The sequence below is a fragment of the Eubalaena glacialis genome, chromosome 2 (genome assembly GCF_028564815.1).
Source record: "Eubalaena glacialis isolate mEubGla1 chromosome 2, mEubGla1.1.hap2.+ XY, whole genome shotgun sequence".
Lineage (NCBI taxonomy): Eukaryota > Metazoa > Chordata > Mammalia > Artiodactyla > Balaenidae > Eubalaena > Eubalaena glacialis.
In genome coordinates this window covers 162,616,600-162,632,635 of record NC_083717.1, presented here as the reverse complement: position 1 = coordinate 162,632,635, position 16,036 = coordinate 162,616,600, and the positions used below count along the sequence as shown (strand labels likewise).

General features: G+C 40.1%; 1 protein-coding gene across 1 annotated transcript in view; it reads left to right on the top strand.

Annotated features, from left to right (window-relative positions):
* The window catches only part of DCAF5 (DDB1 and CUL4 associated factor 5), a 103,771-nt gene that overhangs the window by 21,884 nt on the left and 65,851 nt on the right, over positions 1–16,036 (top strand). The window contains exons 2-5 of the mRNA XM_061180958.1: positions 8,717–8,860; positions 11,191–11,227; positions 12,151–12,290; positions 14,096–14,225. Coding sequence (XP_061036941.1) covers positions 8,717–8,860; positions 11,191–11,227; positions 12,151–12,290; positions 14,096–14,225 — 451 coding nt within the window. The remainder of the gene's footprint in view (positions 1–8,716; positions 8,861–11,190; positions 11,228–12,150; positions 12,291–14,095; positions 14,226–16,036) is intronic.

Sequence of the window (16,036 nt, the reverse complement as noted above, 5' to 3'; positions counted from 1 at the left end):
TATCAAAAAACCAAAAAATCAAAAACAGAAAATAACAAGTGTTGATGAGATGTGGAAAATTGGAACCCTGTGCATTGCTGGTGGGAATGTAAAATGATACAGCTGCTGTGGAAAACAGTATGGCAGTTCCTCAGAAAATTAAACATAGAATATTACCATACAGGAATTTCATTTTTGGGTATATACCCAAAAGAATTGAAAGCAGGAACTTGAACAGGTATCTGTACAGCCATGTTCATAATAGCACTACTCACAATTGCCAAAAAAGTGGGAGCAATCTAAATGTCTGTCAACAGATTAATTGATAAAATGTGGAATATACATCCAAAAGAATATTATTCAGCCTTAAAAAGGAATGAAATTCGTGACTTCCCTGGTGGTCCAATGGTTAAGAATCTGCCTTCCAATGCAGGGGACGTGGGTTTGATCCCTGGTCAAGGAACTAAGATCCCACATGCTGCGGGGCAGCTAAGCAGCGCACTCTAGAGCCCACGCGCCACAACTAGAGAGAAGCCCACGCACCGCAACAAAGATCCCGCGTGCTGCAACTAAGACCCTATGCAGCCAAATAAATTAATTAATTAAAAAAAAATCCAGTCTTTTTTTTTTTTTTTTAATTTTATTTATTTATTTACTTATGGCTGTGTTGGGTCTTCGTTTCTGCGTGAGGGCTTTCTCTAGTTGCAGCAAGCGGGGGCCACTCCTCATCGCGGTGCGCGGGCCTCTCACTATCACGGCCTCTCTTGTTGCGGAGCACAGCCTCCAGACGCGCAGGCTCAGTAATTGTGGCTCACGGGCCCAGCTGCTCTGCGGCATGTGGGATCTTCCCAGACCAGGGCTCGAACCCATGTCCCCTTCACTGGCAGGCAGACTCTCAACCACTGCGCCACCAGGAAAGCCCAAAATCCAGTCTTTTTAAAAAAAAAAAAAAGGAATGAAATTCTGGTACATGCAACAACATGGATAAACCTTGAAGACATTATGCTAAATGAAATAAGCCAGTCATAAAAGAACAAATAGTGTATGAGTCCATTCATATGAGGTACCTAGAGTAGTCAAATTCATAGAGACAGAAATGGTGTCTCTAGAGGTTGAATGGTGGTTGCCAGGGGAGGGGGGAGGCAGGAATGAACAGCTGATATTTAATGGATATGGAATTTCAGTTTGGGACGATGAAAAGTTCTGGATGGATGGTGCTTTTCTTCCCTGTGTAAAGCTGTGAAACATCCTCACTTGGAATTGTAAGTAGTGTTCTGGCCTCTTGCACTTTGGTAGAAAGGATACACCTTGGTTTTAGGCTCCAGGCCTAGCTTCTTAGATTGTTAGCAAGTCATTTTGTCTCTCTGATCCTCATCTCGAAAAAGGGTTATATAATCCTTACCTCGCAAGTGAAGATATATGTGAATAAACTTTTATACAAAAGTTAATTATTTTCAACTTTGGGGAAATAACAAAAGACTTATTTCTCATACACTGATGTAGCTGGGCTGTATGGCACATAGGCTGCACCTCTATATCTCCATGCTTCCTCTTAGAGCTCAAGGAGAGGTATGGTTGTCACAAAAAGAGGTTTGGCTCCGCAGAGTGGCGATTACACACATGGAGAAGAAGGAATAAATAGGCTGAGAAGAAAACCAGCTGCGTGATTTCCTTTAAATCTTTGCAGGTTAAAAAAATAAACAAAACTGCAGCAGTATAAAAGGGCATTAAGTAAAATTGCTATCCCCAAGAGTAACTTCTGTTAACCATTTTACATTTGCCCTTCCATGTACAAATTTGTGTATTCTTTTGTTTTATTAAAATACATCATGCTGTTCATACTCTTATGCCACCTAAAACAAGAGTTTGGAAGATTGGGACAAATTCATGGATGATACTTAAGAGAAACTAGGATGTTTTAAGGAGTGTATATACCTAATAAATGACACACTGGGCTAAGTGCTTTTATATTTATTATCTCACCCAAACACATAACAACCCTGGAAGATAGCTGGCATTTTCTTCATTTTACAGTCATAAAATTGAAGCTAGAGTAGTAGAATAACTCACCCAGGACACATGGGTGGTGAAACCAGGATTTGGATCCAGACACTTTTATTCGAAAGCTTGCACTTCCTGTACCACCTTTGCTGCCTACAAAGATGGAACCCTAAACCCTGAATGTAATCCCCCTGTGTCATTTTTTAAACGAAAATGTTTTGAATAGTTAACACAGTCACTAACACTGCATCTTAGTGATTATGCCATATCAGAAGAGACAGAGCTGCCTCATGCTTTTTTTTTGCCTGCATAATACATAGTATATATATGCACAGTAAACTTTTTGCATTTTTAAAATTGTGGTAAAATATATATAATACAAAATTTACCATTTTATTTTATTTTTTATTTTTTGGCCCTGCCACGCAGCTTGTGTGATCTCAGTTCCCCGAGCAGGGATTGAACCCGGGCCACCTCAGTGATAGCCCTGAATCCTCACCACTAGGCCACCACGGAACTCCTTTTTTTTTTTTTTTTTAAATTTACCATTTTAACCATTTTTAAGTGTACCGTTCAGTAGCATTAAGTACATTGACATTGTTGTACAACCATCACCATCCATCTCCAGAACTTTTTCATTTTGCAGAACTGAAACTCTGTACCCATTAAACAACAGCTCTCCATTGTTCCTCCCCCAGCCCCTGGCCACCACCATTTCTACTTTATGTCTCTATGAATTTGACTACTCTAGGTGCTTCATATAAGTGGAATCATACAGTTTTTGTCGTTTTGTGTTTGGCTTATTTCACTGAACACTATTTAATGAGACTTAGTTTGATGGACATGTAAATGTCTTTTGCTCTGCAAACAATGTTGTGCTGCAGGAGCATTTGATCCCGAGTTTCAGAGTGCTCTCAGATCTGTCCTGTGCTTGGCTGACTTTGAGGAAACCCAAAGCAAATTCTTTCCTTCTGTGCCTCAGCTTTTCTGGACTTCTCTTATTTTAACAAGAATGTTAAATAATTTCTTTTGTTAACAGCACGGTGTGAGAGCTTGCAGACTTTCTGCTTATAGCTCACAACCCACTGGAAAAGAGTAATATTTAAATATAAAGTCTTCCTGTAACTACAGAGCTGCTGCCACAATGTGATTATAGTACATTTTAGGATGAATTGGTGAGTTTGATACAGAATTAAATCAACCCAAGATGACCAGCATAAGTAGCTGTATTCTCGGGATTCTCAACTGGGTTGAAGCTAAGCAGTGGTTTGTGAGGAAACCAGGCTTAGAAGGCCTGGCCTCTCCTTGTCCCTTGCCTGGCACTGGCACTAAGCAGAAAGGCCTTGCCTTCCTAAGAGGTCCTGGTGCTCCCCCTGAAGTGTCTGAGAGGCTGGGGCCAACCCCACAAGCACCCAACTGCTGCCAGACTCACAGAGCTGGCTTAAAGGATCATACTCTTCACTTGGATTGTTTGCAGGTCAGACAGTCTCTCTCTGTGGGATTCTACAATACATCTTTGGTTTTTTGAACTGACCAGGTGACTCACAGAGACAGAACTGTAGAGCTTTTTTCATGTTCTAAACTGATTTATCCTTGCTTCACCAGCCCTCCTTTGCTTTGTGGGGTCAGAGTTTTGGGCACAGCTATTCTGCTCTCTCTACTGGCTTAAAAGCAGCCCAGCAATTTCAGATTATGCCTCAGTTTGCACCGTTTGTGTTTTTTGACAACACATGGTTGAAAAGTGTCATCTTTACACAGGGCTCTTAATACCTTGCCTAAGGAAATGGGGGTGGGAGGGGCATGTGCACCTTACATCTTTTTTTTTTTTTTTTTTTAATGAAATTGATACGGGCTAAAGTCTTTTTTTTTTTTAAATTATTATTTATTATTATTATTTTTTTTTTGGCTGTGTTGGGTCTTCGTTTCTGTGCGAGGGCTTCCTCTAGTTGCGGCAAGTGGGGACCACTCTTCATCGCGGTGCGCGGGCCTCTCACTATCGTGGCCTCTCGTTGCGGAGCACAGGCTCCAGACGCGCAGGCTCAGTAATTGTGGCTCACGGGCCTAGCCGCTCCGCGGCATGTGGGATCTTCCCAGACCAGGGCTCGAACCCGTGTGCCCTGCATTAGCAGGCAGATTCTCAACCACTGCGCCACCCGGGAAGCCCCGTACCTTACATCTTCTGACACTGACCTTGAGGGCAAAGCAGAGGAAGCAGGCCCTGCCATAACGATAGTTTCTGCCTCAGTGATTCCAATCTTCTGTGGACTTGGGCTGTCATCATCATTTTAGGTACTAAGGACACATCATTTTATTTTATTTTTTTTAATTAATTTATTCATTTATTTAATTTTTGGCTGCATTGGGTCTTTGCTGCTGCACACGGGCTTTCTCTAGCTGCTGAGAGCAGGGGCTACTCTTTGTTGTGGTGCGCGGGCTTCTCATTGTGGTGGCTTCTCTTGTTGCGGAGCACGGGCTCCAGGTGTGCGGGCTTCAGTAGTTGTGGCTCACGGGCTCTAGAGCACAGGCTCAGTAGTTGTGGCGCACGGGCTTAGTTTCTCCGCAGCATGTGGGATCTTCCCGGACCAGGGCTCGAACCTGTGTCCCCTGCATTAGCAGGTGGATTCTTAACCATTGCGCCACCAGGGAAGCCCCAGGACACATTTTAAATGATCCCAAGGCACTCTACAAATAACCATTCATTTAAAATCATAAAGAATTTATTTGGCAAAATTAAATGTAGAATGAGTATTAAAGATAATGCTGTCTGGGTGATAGGGCAAGATCCTTTGGCTGAGAATGGTTATGACGTTGAGTGCATAGGTATAGATATTCTGTTTTCTTTTTTATTGAACCTTTTTTTTTTTTTTTTTTAAGCTGCTGCAGTTCAAGAGAGGTTGTACTGCCTGCATAGGTCTTAATGAACAAACACAGAGGTGCCCTCAGTTATATTTCTTTGCTATGGGTATCCCAGCACATCCTGGAGAGTCTTATTTTCTTTTTCTATCATGAACATTAAAAATATATATATTTTTTTATTTTATGGAAATGTGCAAGCATATACAAAAATGTAGTGTGCCCCTCTACAACAATTATCAACATTTTATTAATCATCTATCCCCCTACTTTTTTTTTTCTGGAATATTTTAAAGGAAATTACAGATGTTCGCCATTTCACCCACTTCAGAATGCATCCCTAACTGATAAGAACTTTTTTCTTTTTTAACATGACCACAATACTGTACTATATCTCATAGATGTAACAATGTCATGAAATATTTAAACATGAAGAAGAGAAGTATCAATCAGATTTGACAAAGTTTTGACAGTTTGTTAAATTTTCTTCCAATGTGTTGTTTTTTTAAAAAGAAATAAAACTTTACAGGTACATTTGTAATCCCCTTTTGTTATTTGTGTGTTTATTCATAAATAACATGGTATTGTTTTGCATATTTAAAACTATATACTTAATGTTTTCCTTTACATATCCTTCTGAAACTTGTTTTTATTACTTAATACTAGGTTTTCAAGATGTATTCATTTCAGTACACGTATCTGTAGCTCATTTTAAATGCTGTATAGTGTTCCATTGTGCTTAGATTTCATTCGTGTTTGTATTCCAATCGGTTTTATCAGTTTATATATTGATGGATATTTATGTTATCTACCTTTTTTTTTTGCTATTATGAACAGTGAGGCAGTGAACATTCTTTTGTACATTTCTTTGTGCCATTTTGTAAGAAGGTATCTAAATTATAATTTACATTTCCCTGATTACTACAGAGGTTGAGATCCTCTATAATCTCTGTTGGCCATTTGGTTTTCCTCTTCTGTGAGTTGTCATATTTGCCTCTTTTCCTAGTTGTTTTCAAAGTTGATTTGTAGGAATTCTTTGTATGTTCTTTATAATAAGCCGTTATCGGTTTTGTGCATTGCTAGAATCTTTATAATTTCAGGCAAGCCTTTCCTGGTCCCTGTCCCTGCTCCCTCCGTTTACTCCAGTTAAGTTGGTTTCTGTTTTTGTTCCTGTTGTCCTTTGTTTTATTCTTACCTACTCTTTTTTGAGTTGTGCTGCCAAGGCAGAGAATCCCTTCAGTTGTCCATCAGCTGAATTTGCTTTGTCAGTCATGGTTTATTTTTCATTCTATAAGGCAAGCAATCCAGAGTAGTGGTTAAGAGAGTGGGGAGTCTTAACTGCTTGCTTTTGAATCTTGGCTCAACCACTTTACTTACTGTTGTGACCTTGGCAGATTACTTAACTCTCTTGTACTTGACTTTATAATCTATAAAACCCATGAGAGTAGAGCTGTTATGATCCCAGTTTTGTATTTGATGAAACTCAGGCTCAGGGAGATTAGATTAGAAACATGAGTAAGTTGAAGAAACATGTGGGCCTCTTTATCTTTTAATTTTTCACTTTTGATAGAGACATGGGCACAGAGAAATATTTCTCTAAATATAAGATATAAAGTAGCAAAAACAGTGCCAAGTCCCTGACCTGTGGCCTCAAGTGTTGGGGAAAAACAGTAAGAGTAGAGACTATGTAGAACTGAAGTGCCCATGACCTGTCTAAATCTATTAATAGGGAGGAAAACCCCTTTATGCCATTTTTCATTAAAATAAAACAACAAAAACCCAAAGCTTATTTTCATGACCTTAACTTATAAGAGACATAGAATTTAAATAACCATCCCAGGCCAGAGAACTCATAGTTGAATTAGGCAAATCATAAACACAGAACATTGTGGGCCATACTTAAGGGATCATTCCCTTAAGGGTAGACAGTGAAATACTTTGGAGGAGGACACAGAACTTGATTTTGATGGACAATGGAAGGAAGAAGGATCTCAAGAAACAAAAGAACTCAAGGAATGAAGGCAACTTCTTTCTAGGAGAGGGAGAATAAGTATGATTTGGCTACTATGTTTTCTACTGATTTTTTTTTTCTACTAAAAGAGGAAATATGTTTATGGCAAAATGTCAAGTAGTAAAGGAAGGTATAAAGTAAAAATTAAAACATAAAATTTTCTAATGGTATATACCCAAAGGAACTGAAAGTAGGGACTTGAACAGATATTTGTACATCCATATGCTCTTAGCAACGTTATTCACAATAGCCAAAAGATGGAAACAACCTAAATGTCCATAGATGGATGAATGGACTAAAAAAAATAACAGTATGTATGTAATGAAATATTACTCAGCCTTACAAAGAATGAAATTCTGATACGTGCTACAATATGGATGAACCTTGAAGACATTACGCTAAGTAAATAAGCAGACACAAAAGGACAAATGTATGATTCCACTTATATGGGAGTACCTAGAGTAATCAAATTCATAGAGGCAGAAAGTAGAATGGTGGTTACTGAGCACTGGGGAGAACAACACTGCAAATGTACTTAACGCCACTGAATTGTATGCTTATAAATGGTTAAAATGGTGCATTTTCTGCTATATATGTTTTACTACATTGTAAAGTCTCCAAACAATTCTAGCCTAGAGGTGGTGTCCACTAAAAACTTCTTTTGTAGCCATCTAGATATGCAAATACAAGCATAGATATGCAAGCATAAGCATATTCATTCAATGTCTACTCTTTGGGACATTCATTTAGGTGCTGGGAATTCTGCAGTGAACAAAACTGACAAGGTTCCTGCTGTATTGGAGCTTTTTAAAAATTTGTTTTACACAAATGGATGTTGGTATGCATACTGTTTTACACCTCGTTTTTTCCCCTAACGAAGACCTTTGGTCATCTTTCTGAGTTAGTTCTTACAGATCTACTGATTGAGTGGTTGCATGGTATGCCCTTGTTATGGATGTGATATAATTTGTGGCTATTATATTGAATGGAGGAGGGGAGGCAGAGGTATAGAGCTTACGATGGCTTGCTGCCCATGTTTGCTCCTGTTGTAAGTTAAATTTTTATTCGGAATATAATATAGGTTTGTTGTAAAGAGTCAAGCAGTGCCAAATCTATAAAGTAAAAGTAAAAACCCTCTTAATCTGTCCTCTACCTCTCTTTTAATCCTATTCCCTGGAAGTAGTAACCACTGTTTACAGTCCGTTGTTCATCCTTCCAGATGTGTATAATGCATTTGCAAATGTAAAGAATATGTAGAACATGTATCTTCTCATTCTCCAGGAGCTGGCTCATGCAGTATAATATTGCTCATTCAACTCAGACTATTGAGAATTATGCAGAGGAAAGAGCTGGACTGAGCTTCATGAGAGCCAAGTTCTGTCTTGATCCTGCTACTGTGACAGGCAATTCCTCCTCAGTTGTCATTTGTCTGGTGTCCCATAGTCAGTGAGATCACATCAAGGAGAGTGCTTTGGAAACTGTTATGCTATAAATACTAGCATATTTAGAGTTCTTGGATTGCAAGCAGTAGAAACCAACTCAGGTTCTGCTAGACAAAAAAAAGGTGGGGGGACATTAGTGGAAGGATTTTAGGTAGCAAGTGAAGAAATCTTTAAACAACTGGGTCTCTGGAAATTCAGAAATTTCTCTGTATCTGTTCAAGATGTAATTTCTGGGGAAAAGTGAGTGGCTTAGAGGCCATGTGTCTACTGATGGTTAAGGGGGTAGAGTTCTGGGTTTATGTGTCCCATCAGAATCTCACAGAGTTGGGGAGATGCAGTTTTGGCAAGTATGGGATTCAGGCTGGCAAAACCAAATGTCAGCCTTGAAATGTCAGCTCTTTTAACTCTAGATTCTTACTTGCCTCTCAAGGAGGAGATGATCGCCGGGTTCTACTATGGCACATGGAACAAGCTATCCACTCCAGAGTTAAGCCCATACAGCTGAAAGGAGAGCATCATTCCAACATTTTTTGCCTGGCTTTCAACAGTGGGAACACCAAAGTATTCTCTGGAGGTGAGAAGAAGGAGATTTCCCCTTGGGAAATTGTGGCTGGGATTTCAGATAAAGGAGTGCTAAAATTATTCCTTAATTTTCCTTCCTTTATCTCATTGAGTTGTGGAATTACTGGTTTCCCATAGCTTGTCTTCTCTGCATTACAGCAGTTTAGACACATGTATTAGACTAATGTCTGTCTGTCCTTTCTCTCCTTTGCTCTTGTTCTTTCTCTCTTTCTTTTTTGGTAGAAGACTTTTCACATTGCAGTCTGGTACACAGAAACATGTTAGAAAGAGTACTTAACCTTAGTATGTGTGGTACACTCTGATTTTTTTTTTTTTCTATTCTATTCTGTTTTGTTTTTAAAGACTTTAAAGGTTGTGACTCAAATTGGTGTATGACCCATGGGTGGCTCCTGTTTGAAAAAACGTTGTGTTGGGGTATAATTGGAATGGCTTTTGCTCAAGCCAGCCTCTTGATGATGGTGTCCATCAATCACACTCCTTTCTGACCACTACATTTCTAGCCCTGACCTCTCTTCTGCACTGCAGATTTCCCCACTGAATATTTACCTTTGTTTTCCAAAAGTAATTTAAATCCAACAGATTTAAAACTAAGATTATTAGTCCTTCTCCCCTGCACAAATATTTCCTCTTGTTTCCTGGTTTCCCTTTCTCGGTTATTATCACCATTCAACTAATTATGTAAGTTGTTAGGTTTAACTTTTAAGAAACTGCTGACATTGGAGCATTTTCAGCTTACAAAAATGACAATTTCATGTGGTTCAGTCTAATAGAAATCTCAAAGTCAGCCTCAGACCTGCCTTTCTTTGATTTTCACATCTTGTAAGTCACCAACTACACTGTCAGATCTATTTTGAAAGCCTCATATCCATCCTTTAGTTTCTGCTCTCTTGCTATACCCACTGCTCTGATTCAGGTCCTCATCTTTAGCCTGGACTACTGCAGTGTCCTGCTGTGACTTCTGCTACCGGTATCTAACTCTCCTTATTCATTGCTTATACGAGTTTTCTTCAACCATGTGAACCGTTGACCCTACATGTCCATCCACAGGATAAAGCCTAAATCCAGTCTACCTATCGGGCCTCATCTTCCTCCCCTGCATCTAGTGCTCTAGTTCACTAAATCACTTGTCATCTTAAGTGCCCTGTGCCTTTTGCCCATACTGTTCCTCCATAGGCCATGATTAATTGTCCAGACCCCACCAATTCCCATAAGTCTTCCATCAGTAAGAGTTTTGAGTTATTTGAGTTTCTATTCAAGTGTCTCCTTCCCCATAAAAATATTCCCACTTTGTACCATGTACTTTCACCCTGCTCATAAAGGACACAATTGCTCCTTTATCTGTGTCCCCATTGTAGAGCATATCGCTACAATAAGATAACCCGTCTTGTCACTATTAGTTGTTTGTGCAGGTGGACTGTGAATTCCTCAATCTTATCCATTCCTCTCGCATCCTCAGCACCTCACACTGTGCCTGTTACCTAAGAGGCATTAGTATGGGTTTGATTTACTTGGTATGAACCCACAATAGAGTTACAGTGAGGACTTTAAGATGACCTGGTCACATCTCTACTGCTTATGCTTTTAGCATAGAGTGGGAATTTTTTTTACTGTCTTCATTTTGGGATTTTTATTTTTTGGCTATATAAACCATTTGAAGGCAGGACTACACATATCATGGATGCAGTATTTTTAGATTCCTTGAGCAATGCAAGAGAAAAAAGTTGTGGATAAAAACTTTCCCATTATTTAGGATCACACTATCATTAGATTTTAATGCTATAAAAGATGATGAGGGTATGAATAGTAGTAAACGTTTGTTGGGGGCTTAGTCCTACTCCAAATGCTTTTATATTCTTGTCTTCGCGATAACTCTATGAAGTAGATACAATTGTTATTCCTGTTTTACTGAGACATAGAAAAGTTACAGATATTTTTCCAGGGCTCACAGTTAATGAATGTTTTGTTTAAAAAAAAAAAAAAAAAAAGCTAGCTTGAATGAATGGATTGATTTGCCCATGATCATTTATTCTTTTCCTGAATAGCCACAGTTTTTTGTTTTTTTAATCATCCACTGGATAATGCATTTTGGAAACTGTTATTATGTTATATCTACATGCTATTATGCTTTTTCAAATTCTCTATAAGAATATCCTATCCTTCTTCATTATTTTTATAAACCTTTTTCTAATTAACACTCCTAATTTGTAAATATTAACATTGACTTTGTTCATTTGTTTTCCCTGAAATCTTTAAAATACTGAATTGTAATATGAACAGGATCACTTTGCAGGAATTACCAAATGTCTGCTTTTTCCCTTGCAGGAAATGATGAGCAGGTTATCCTCCATGATGTTGAAAGGTAAATAGATTGTTGGTTTATGAAGGTAATTAACTCCATCTTTCGTATGAAGAAAGGCAGGTATGTCTTTAGACCGAAATAGTTCTTGTTTTTTGAAGAAAATAACATGAAATCAACTGTCCTTTGCTGAAAAAGATTTCTGTAATAGTTCTGAAATAAAATTTTGATTTAAAAAAGATTTACAAAGTTGATATAAAATTATAGTTTTCAGGTGAAAATTTAAAGGGAGAGGTTGGAAGGGAAGGAAACATAATATTTAACCCTCACAATAATTTTATGAGGCAATACTATTATGCTCTCAATTAGGAAACCGAGGCATAGCGATATTAGGTAACCTAAGGTAAAGTGATGTTAGGATCTGAATCTAGGCAGCCTGGCTTTGGAGCCATGCTTTTACTCACCATGCCAGACTGCCAGGAATCCCTCTTCTACCCCTGCTGGCATCAGGGCTGCTTTAAAGCTTTCCCTCGCTTTTTGGAAATCCAGCACCACCCCCAAGACTGTACACAAGCAGATGCAGTCTGTAGTAAGTGAAAACATGAAAGTCATCAGTTGAGTCACTTTTTTGGGGGTGGGGATGTTAGTTCCCCGAACAGGGATTGAACCCGGGCTCCAGCAGTGAAAAGCGCTGAGTCCTAACCACTGGACCTCCAGGGAATTGCCTTGAGTCACTTTTAAATATGCTTATTTAGTGCAAAAAACAAACTTGTCATGAAGTCTTATCTCTTTAGTAATACTTTTTTTTTTAACCTGGAAGTTGAATACCTACTTTTTAGTAAATGTAAACCTTTGGGTTTAGCTAGGTTGACTTTCTCCTGGAAATGAAAGAGAACTCCATTCTAGGAACTAGAGGGCTTTAACTCTGCACTACTTTTGTGTGTATGTGTGTGCCTGTGTGCCTCTCTCTGCTCTCTGTCTCTCAGCAGTGAGACCTTAGATGTGTTTGCTCATGAAGATGCGGTGTATGGCTTGTCAGTGAGCCCAGTGAATGACAACATTTTTGCCAGCTCCTCAGATGATGGCCGGGTTCTCATCTGGGACATCCGGGAATCTCCCCATGGAGGTAGGGTCACTGTGCAAAAGGTGGTTGGATTGTGTTGAAGAGTTTGATGTCAGGTTCATAGCAGATCCAGTCTATGACTTGAGTAGCCTGGGTAGAAGTGCTATAAAGGGAGAGGAAACTCACATAGGGACATAAATGTATCTCTGGAGGTCCCACCTTACCCCTGAGTAGTCAGAAGTGAGGCACCTTTGCCAGTCCTCCTCCAATCACTTGTGAATCTCCACAGACCTTTGCACCTGGAGTAAACACCACAGTATCTTGCTGTGTATTAGCCCCAAGGAACAGAACATGTGGTGCCTCATTTGTGGAGAGTAGCCACCAAGCGCCAGCTTTGTGCCTGGTGCTGACATGCACATATTCTTGGTTATTTACAGAGAATGGGGGTGTTGTGCACTTCGTTACATCCTAGATCCAGGGTTGTTATTTTGCTGAAAGAACCACAGAACCTCACCTTCACTGTGCGTAGGAACTTAAAATGATAGCAGATACCCTCTGTTTAAGGGGGATTGTCTGGGTGAGTTCCTCTTCCAAATGTGTTCTTTGGGTCTCTGAAATGTAAAATGAAGAATTTGTCTTGTTGAATTTCTCTGAAGTTCTTCAGGAAATGCATCTTTTCAGCTCATTTCCTGCAGAGAGACTTCTGTCACTCTACCTTCAAAGGCTCTTTCCTCCAGCATACCGTCAGTGCCACCCCCAGCCCCACTCTTGGTGCAGCTTTGTCATGACCATACCTATGTACATAGAGTTACTATCTTGCCTACCTTGTCTGGCAGGCTCTGAGTCTTTTTATTCTTCTATATTCTGAGCATTTAATATGCTGGTCTGTGCTCATTATTGAGGTTCAGGCTATAAGAGAAGTTTGTTCTCAGAGTCAGGCAGGTATGGTAGCCAAAAGCAGCAGCTATGGTTGAGTGAAATGGTTTGCTTGGTACGTGAACTTCTCCTTTGTCTGAACTGCCTCGTGGCTGAGATTATTGAGCACTCCCTGTGCCCAGAGGCCTGTGAAGTATCACATATGGAAATCATAGACTGAGGAGTGCTTTCTGTCTGTTGCTTCTAAACAACTTCCATAGGAGTATGTCCCCCACAGGCAGCAAAGTGATTCCTTCCTCACCTGGAGCCAGCTAGTATATGCAAGAGGCTGCAGGGTTTCTAGGTGAAGTTGATTAGAAACTGGCTGGATGCAAGAGAAGTTCAAGTACTAGATGCCTTTATTTTTTTTTTAAGTATTCCAACATTGGAAATGAAATCTTAAAATTCTAGACTGAGGCTATTCTCTTTTCAATTTAGGGAGCAATATTACCAGAAGGAAAAACTGCACTATTGTTTTATTTTGTCTTCATTAAATCTTTGTGTAGTTTTAAAACTTTCAATTTCTAAAGCTAGTAAATTTGGATTAAGGTATAATAATCCTACCAGTAATTGACTGTGAATTTTTTTAGCTCATGAGGAATTCAGTTTTACTTACTGTAAAACAGCTTAACTTCCCATTTACAGTGACCATTTCTGTTTTGTTACAGGATCTGAATAGGTACTATGTTTATTTCTCGGCATTATAGCTTAAAATTTGTGTATATGTGTGTAAGTTGCTGTTTGCAGACTTTCTGGTGCAGAAGATGTGTGCCAGGACTTGTGGGGACCTTGTGAATAAGCGTGGCTACAGGAATGATGTACTACACTGGCTTCCAGCCCACTGGGGTGATTGTTAACGACTGTGCTCCTCTTGCTTTCACATTCCTGCTTGTCTGCCTGCCACAGGCCCAGGAGTGCCTGAAGTGGACTGATCAGAATTTCTGTCTTCACAGAGCCCTTCTGCCTGGCCAACTACCCATCAGCCTTTCACAGTGTCATGTTCAACCCTGTGGAGCCCAGGTTATTGGCCACAGCCAATTCAAAGGAAGGAGTGGGACTCTGGGATATTCGAAAACCTCAGAGGTGAGCCCCCTTTACTCAGAAGTTGTTAAAACTTTCCCCTGACTCAACTCTCAGGTAATGTCATCAGTCAGCAACAGTCTTGAGAACCTGGTTGGCAGTTGATCTCAGTTGGACATCTCCCAACATATCCCAGTGTCTCTGAAGCCAGGGAGACCCTATTTCCAAGGGGCAGGCAGTGTGAGATACCCACACTCCTTGCTAAGGAGGAATCATAAATTATAATCTGGACTCTAGACAGGATCAGTTCTAGGCAAACTTTGCAATGGCAGAGCTCTCTTCAGCACTACCTTCTATCTTTAGGTCCAGGGTTCCCCAAATGCATGGGAGGTCTTCTGGGGGAGTGATGGTGATTTGTTAAATGCATTGCCCCTGAACTGGGGATTCTTAACCCTGGGCTGAAGGGGATATGAGCTTCAGGAAGACTGTGAACCCCCAAACTGCATGGAAATTATATTGTGTATTCATCTAAGTATGTTTTTCTGAGAAGGGAGTTTAGTTTTTTTCACTTTCACAAAAGGACCAGTGACTACAACAATAAAGGTTAAGAGCCACTGCACTACAGTGTTAGGGACCTAATGTGTTCCCCTTCTGTTTGCATTATTAAAGAGTACACTTAGGACAATTCTGAGCTGATGGTCCGAATCACTAATGGGGGAATTTCAGACATCATTAAGAGAAGTATGTGGATGGGGCAAGTAGGAGCCTCTTTCATGTTCCTTAAATCCCATGAGGGAGAGATGACCTTTTATGGCATCTGTACATGAAGCCAAACCTTGCTTTATGAAAGATTTGCATGCATTGCTAGCTCCTCTGAAAATTCTACATGGAGGTAACTTCCCACTTTAAGGTACTATTGCAGAAAAGTATCATGGAAAGTAAGCGAGGTTATGACTTATTTCATGGGCCTCGGATGAACGGGGCAATTGAGTACAGAGGATTATCTTCCTTGGTGATTTTTTGTTCTAGCTAATTCTCTCCATGGGGCAGTCTGATGAGGTTGGATCTATGGCAGATCTGTGTAGCCCAGAAGGGGATCCCTGGTGTTGAGCAGGGCTCCCTGAGGCTCCATAGGGCAGCAGAGATTTCTCCTGCTCTCTGTTGCCTTTGCACCTGGCTCTTCCTTTTCCATGTGGCTGAAATGCGTGTAGTAGCAGGACCCCTATTGTGTCTTTACGCTGTGTGCTGAGGGAGGCTTGTTCTCTGCCAGGAAGACAATCTCCTGTGTTCGGCTCTAGCCGCCTCTGCCACTTTGGGCTCTTCAGGCACAACTGTTCTGCCTTGTCCTTATCACAAAAGGCAGAATTTGGACTAAAGATGCCAGCTTTCTCCCAATTTGCTGTCTCCCATACTGAGAATGAATAGCTGGCAACTGGAGTGAGCCCTGAGCTATTCATCGGCAGTGGAAAGCTTGAGTAGTTCATGATGTCAGCAGTGTCTTGAGAGAAGAGGGGGGTTGAATGTTTACGCTTCTCCCAATTTTCCTCTACCAGCTTCCTACTGTGCATTATATTTGGGCCCTCCTCCCCCTTCTACTTGTCTCCTCACTAAACATGGCTTCTTTCTTTTTAAAAAATTCTAAGTGAGATTTCTGCTTTACTTTTATAGTAACATTTATTAGATTTAAGGTCTATATCCAGAAAAGTGTAATGAAAAGAAAAAAAAGATAGAAAAAGAAAATCCCATCTCAAGATAATCTCTGTTGCTTGTATATTTTTTAAATGTTTTACATCAATACAGTACTTCTTTTTCCTGGTCTCTAGTCACTATCTCCAAAGGTAACTACAGTGAACAGTTTCTTATGTATCTGTCCA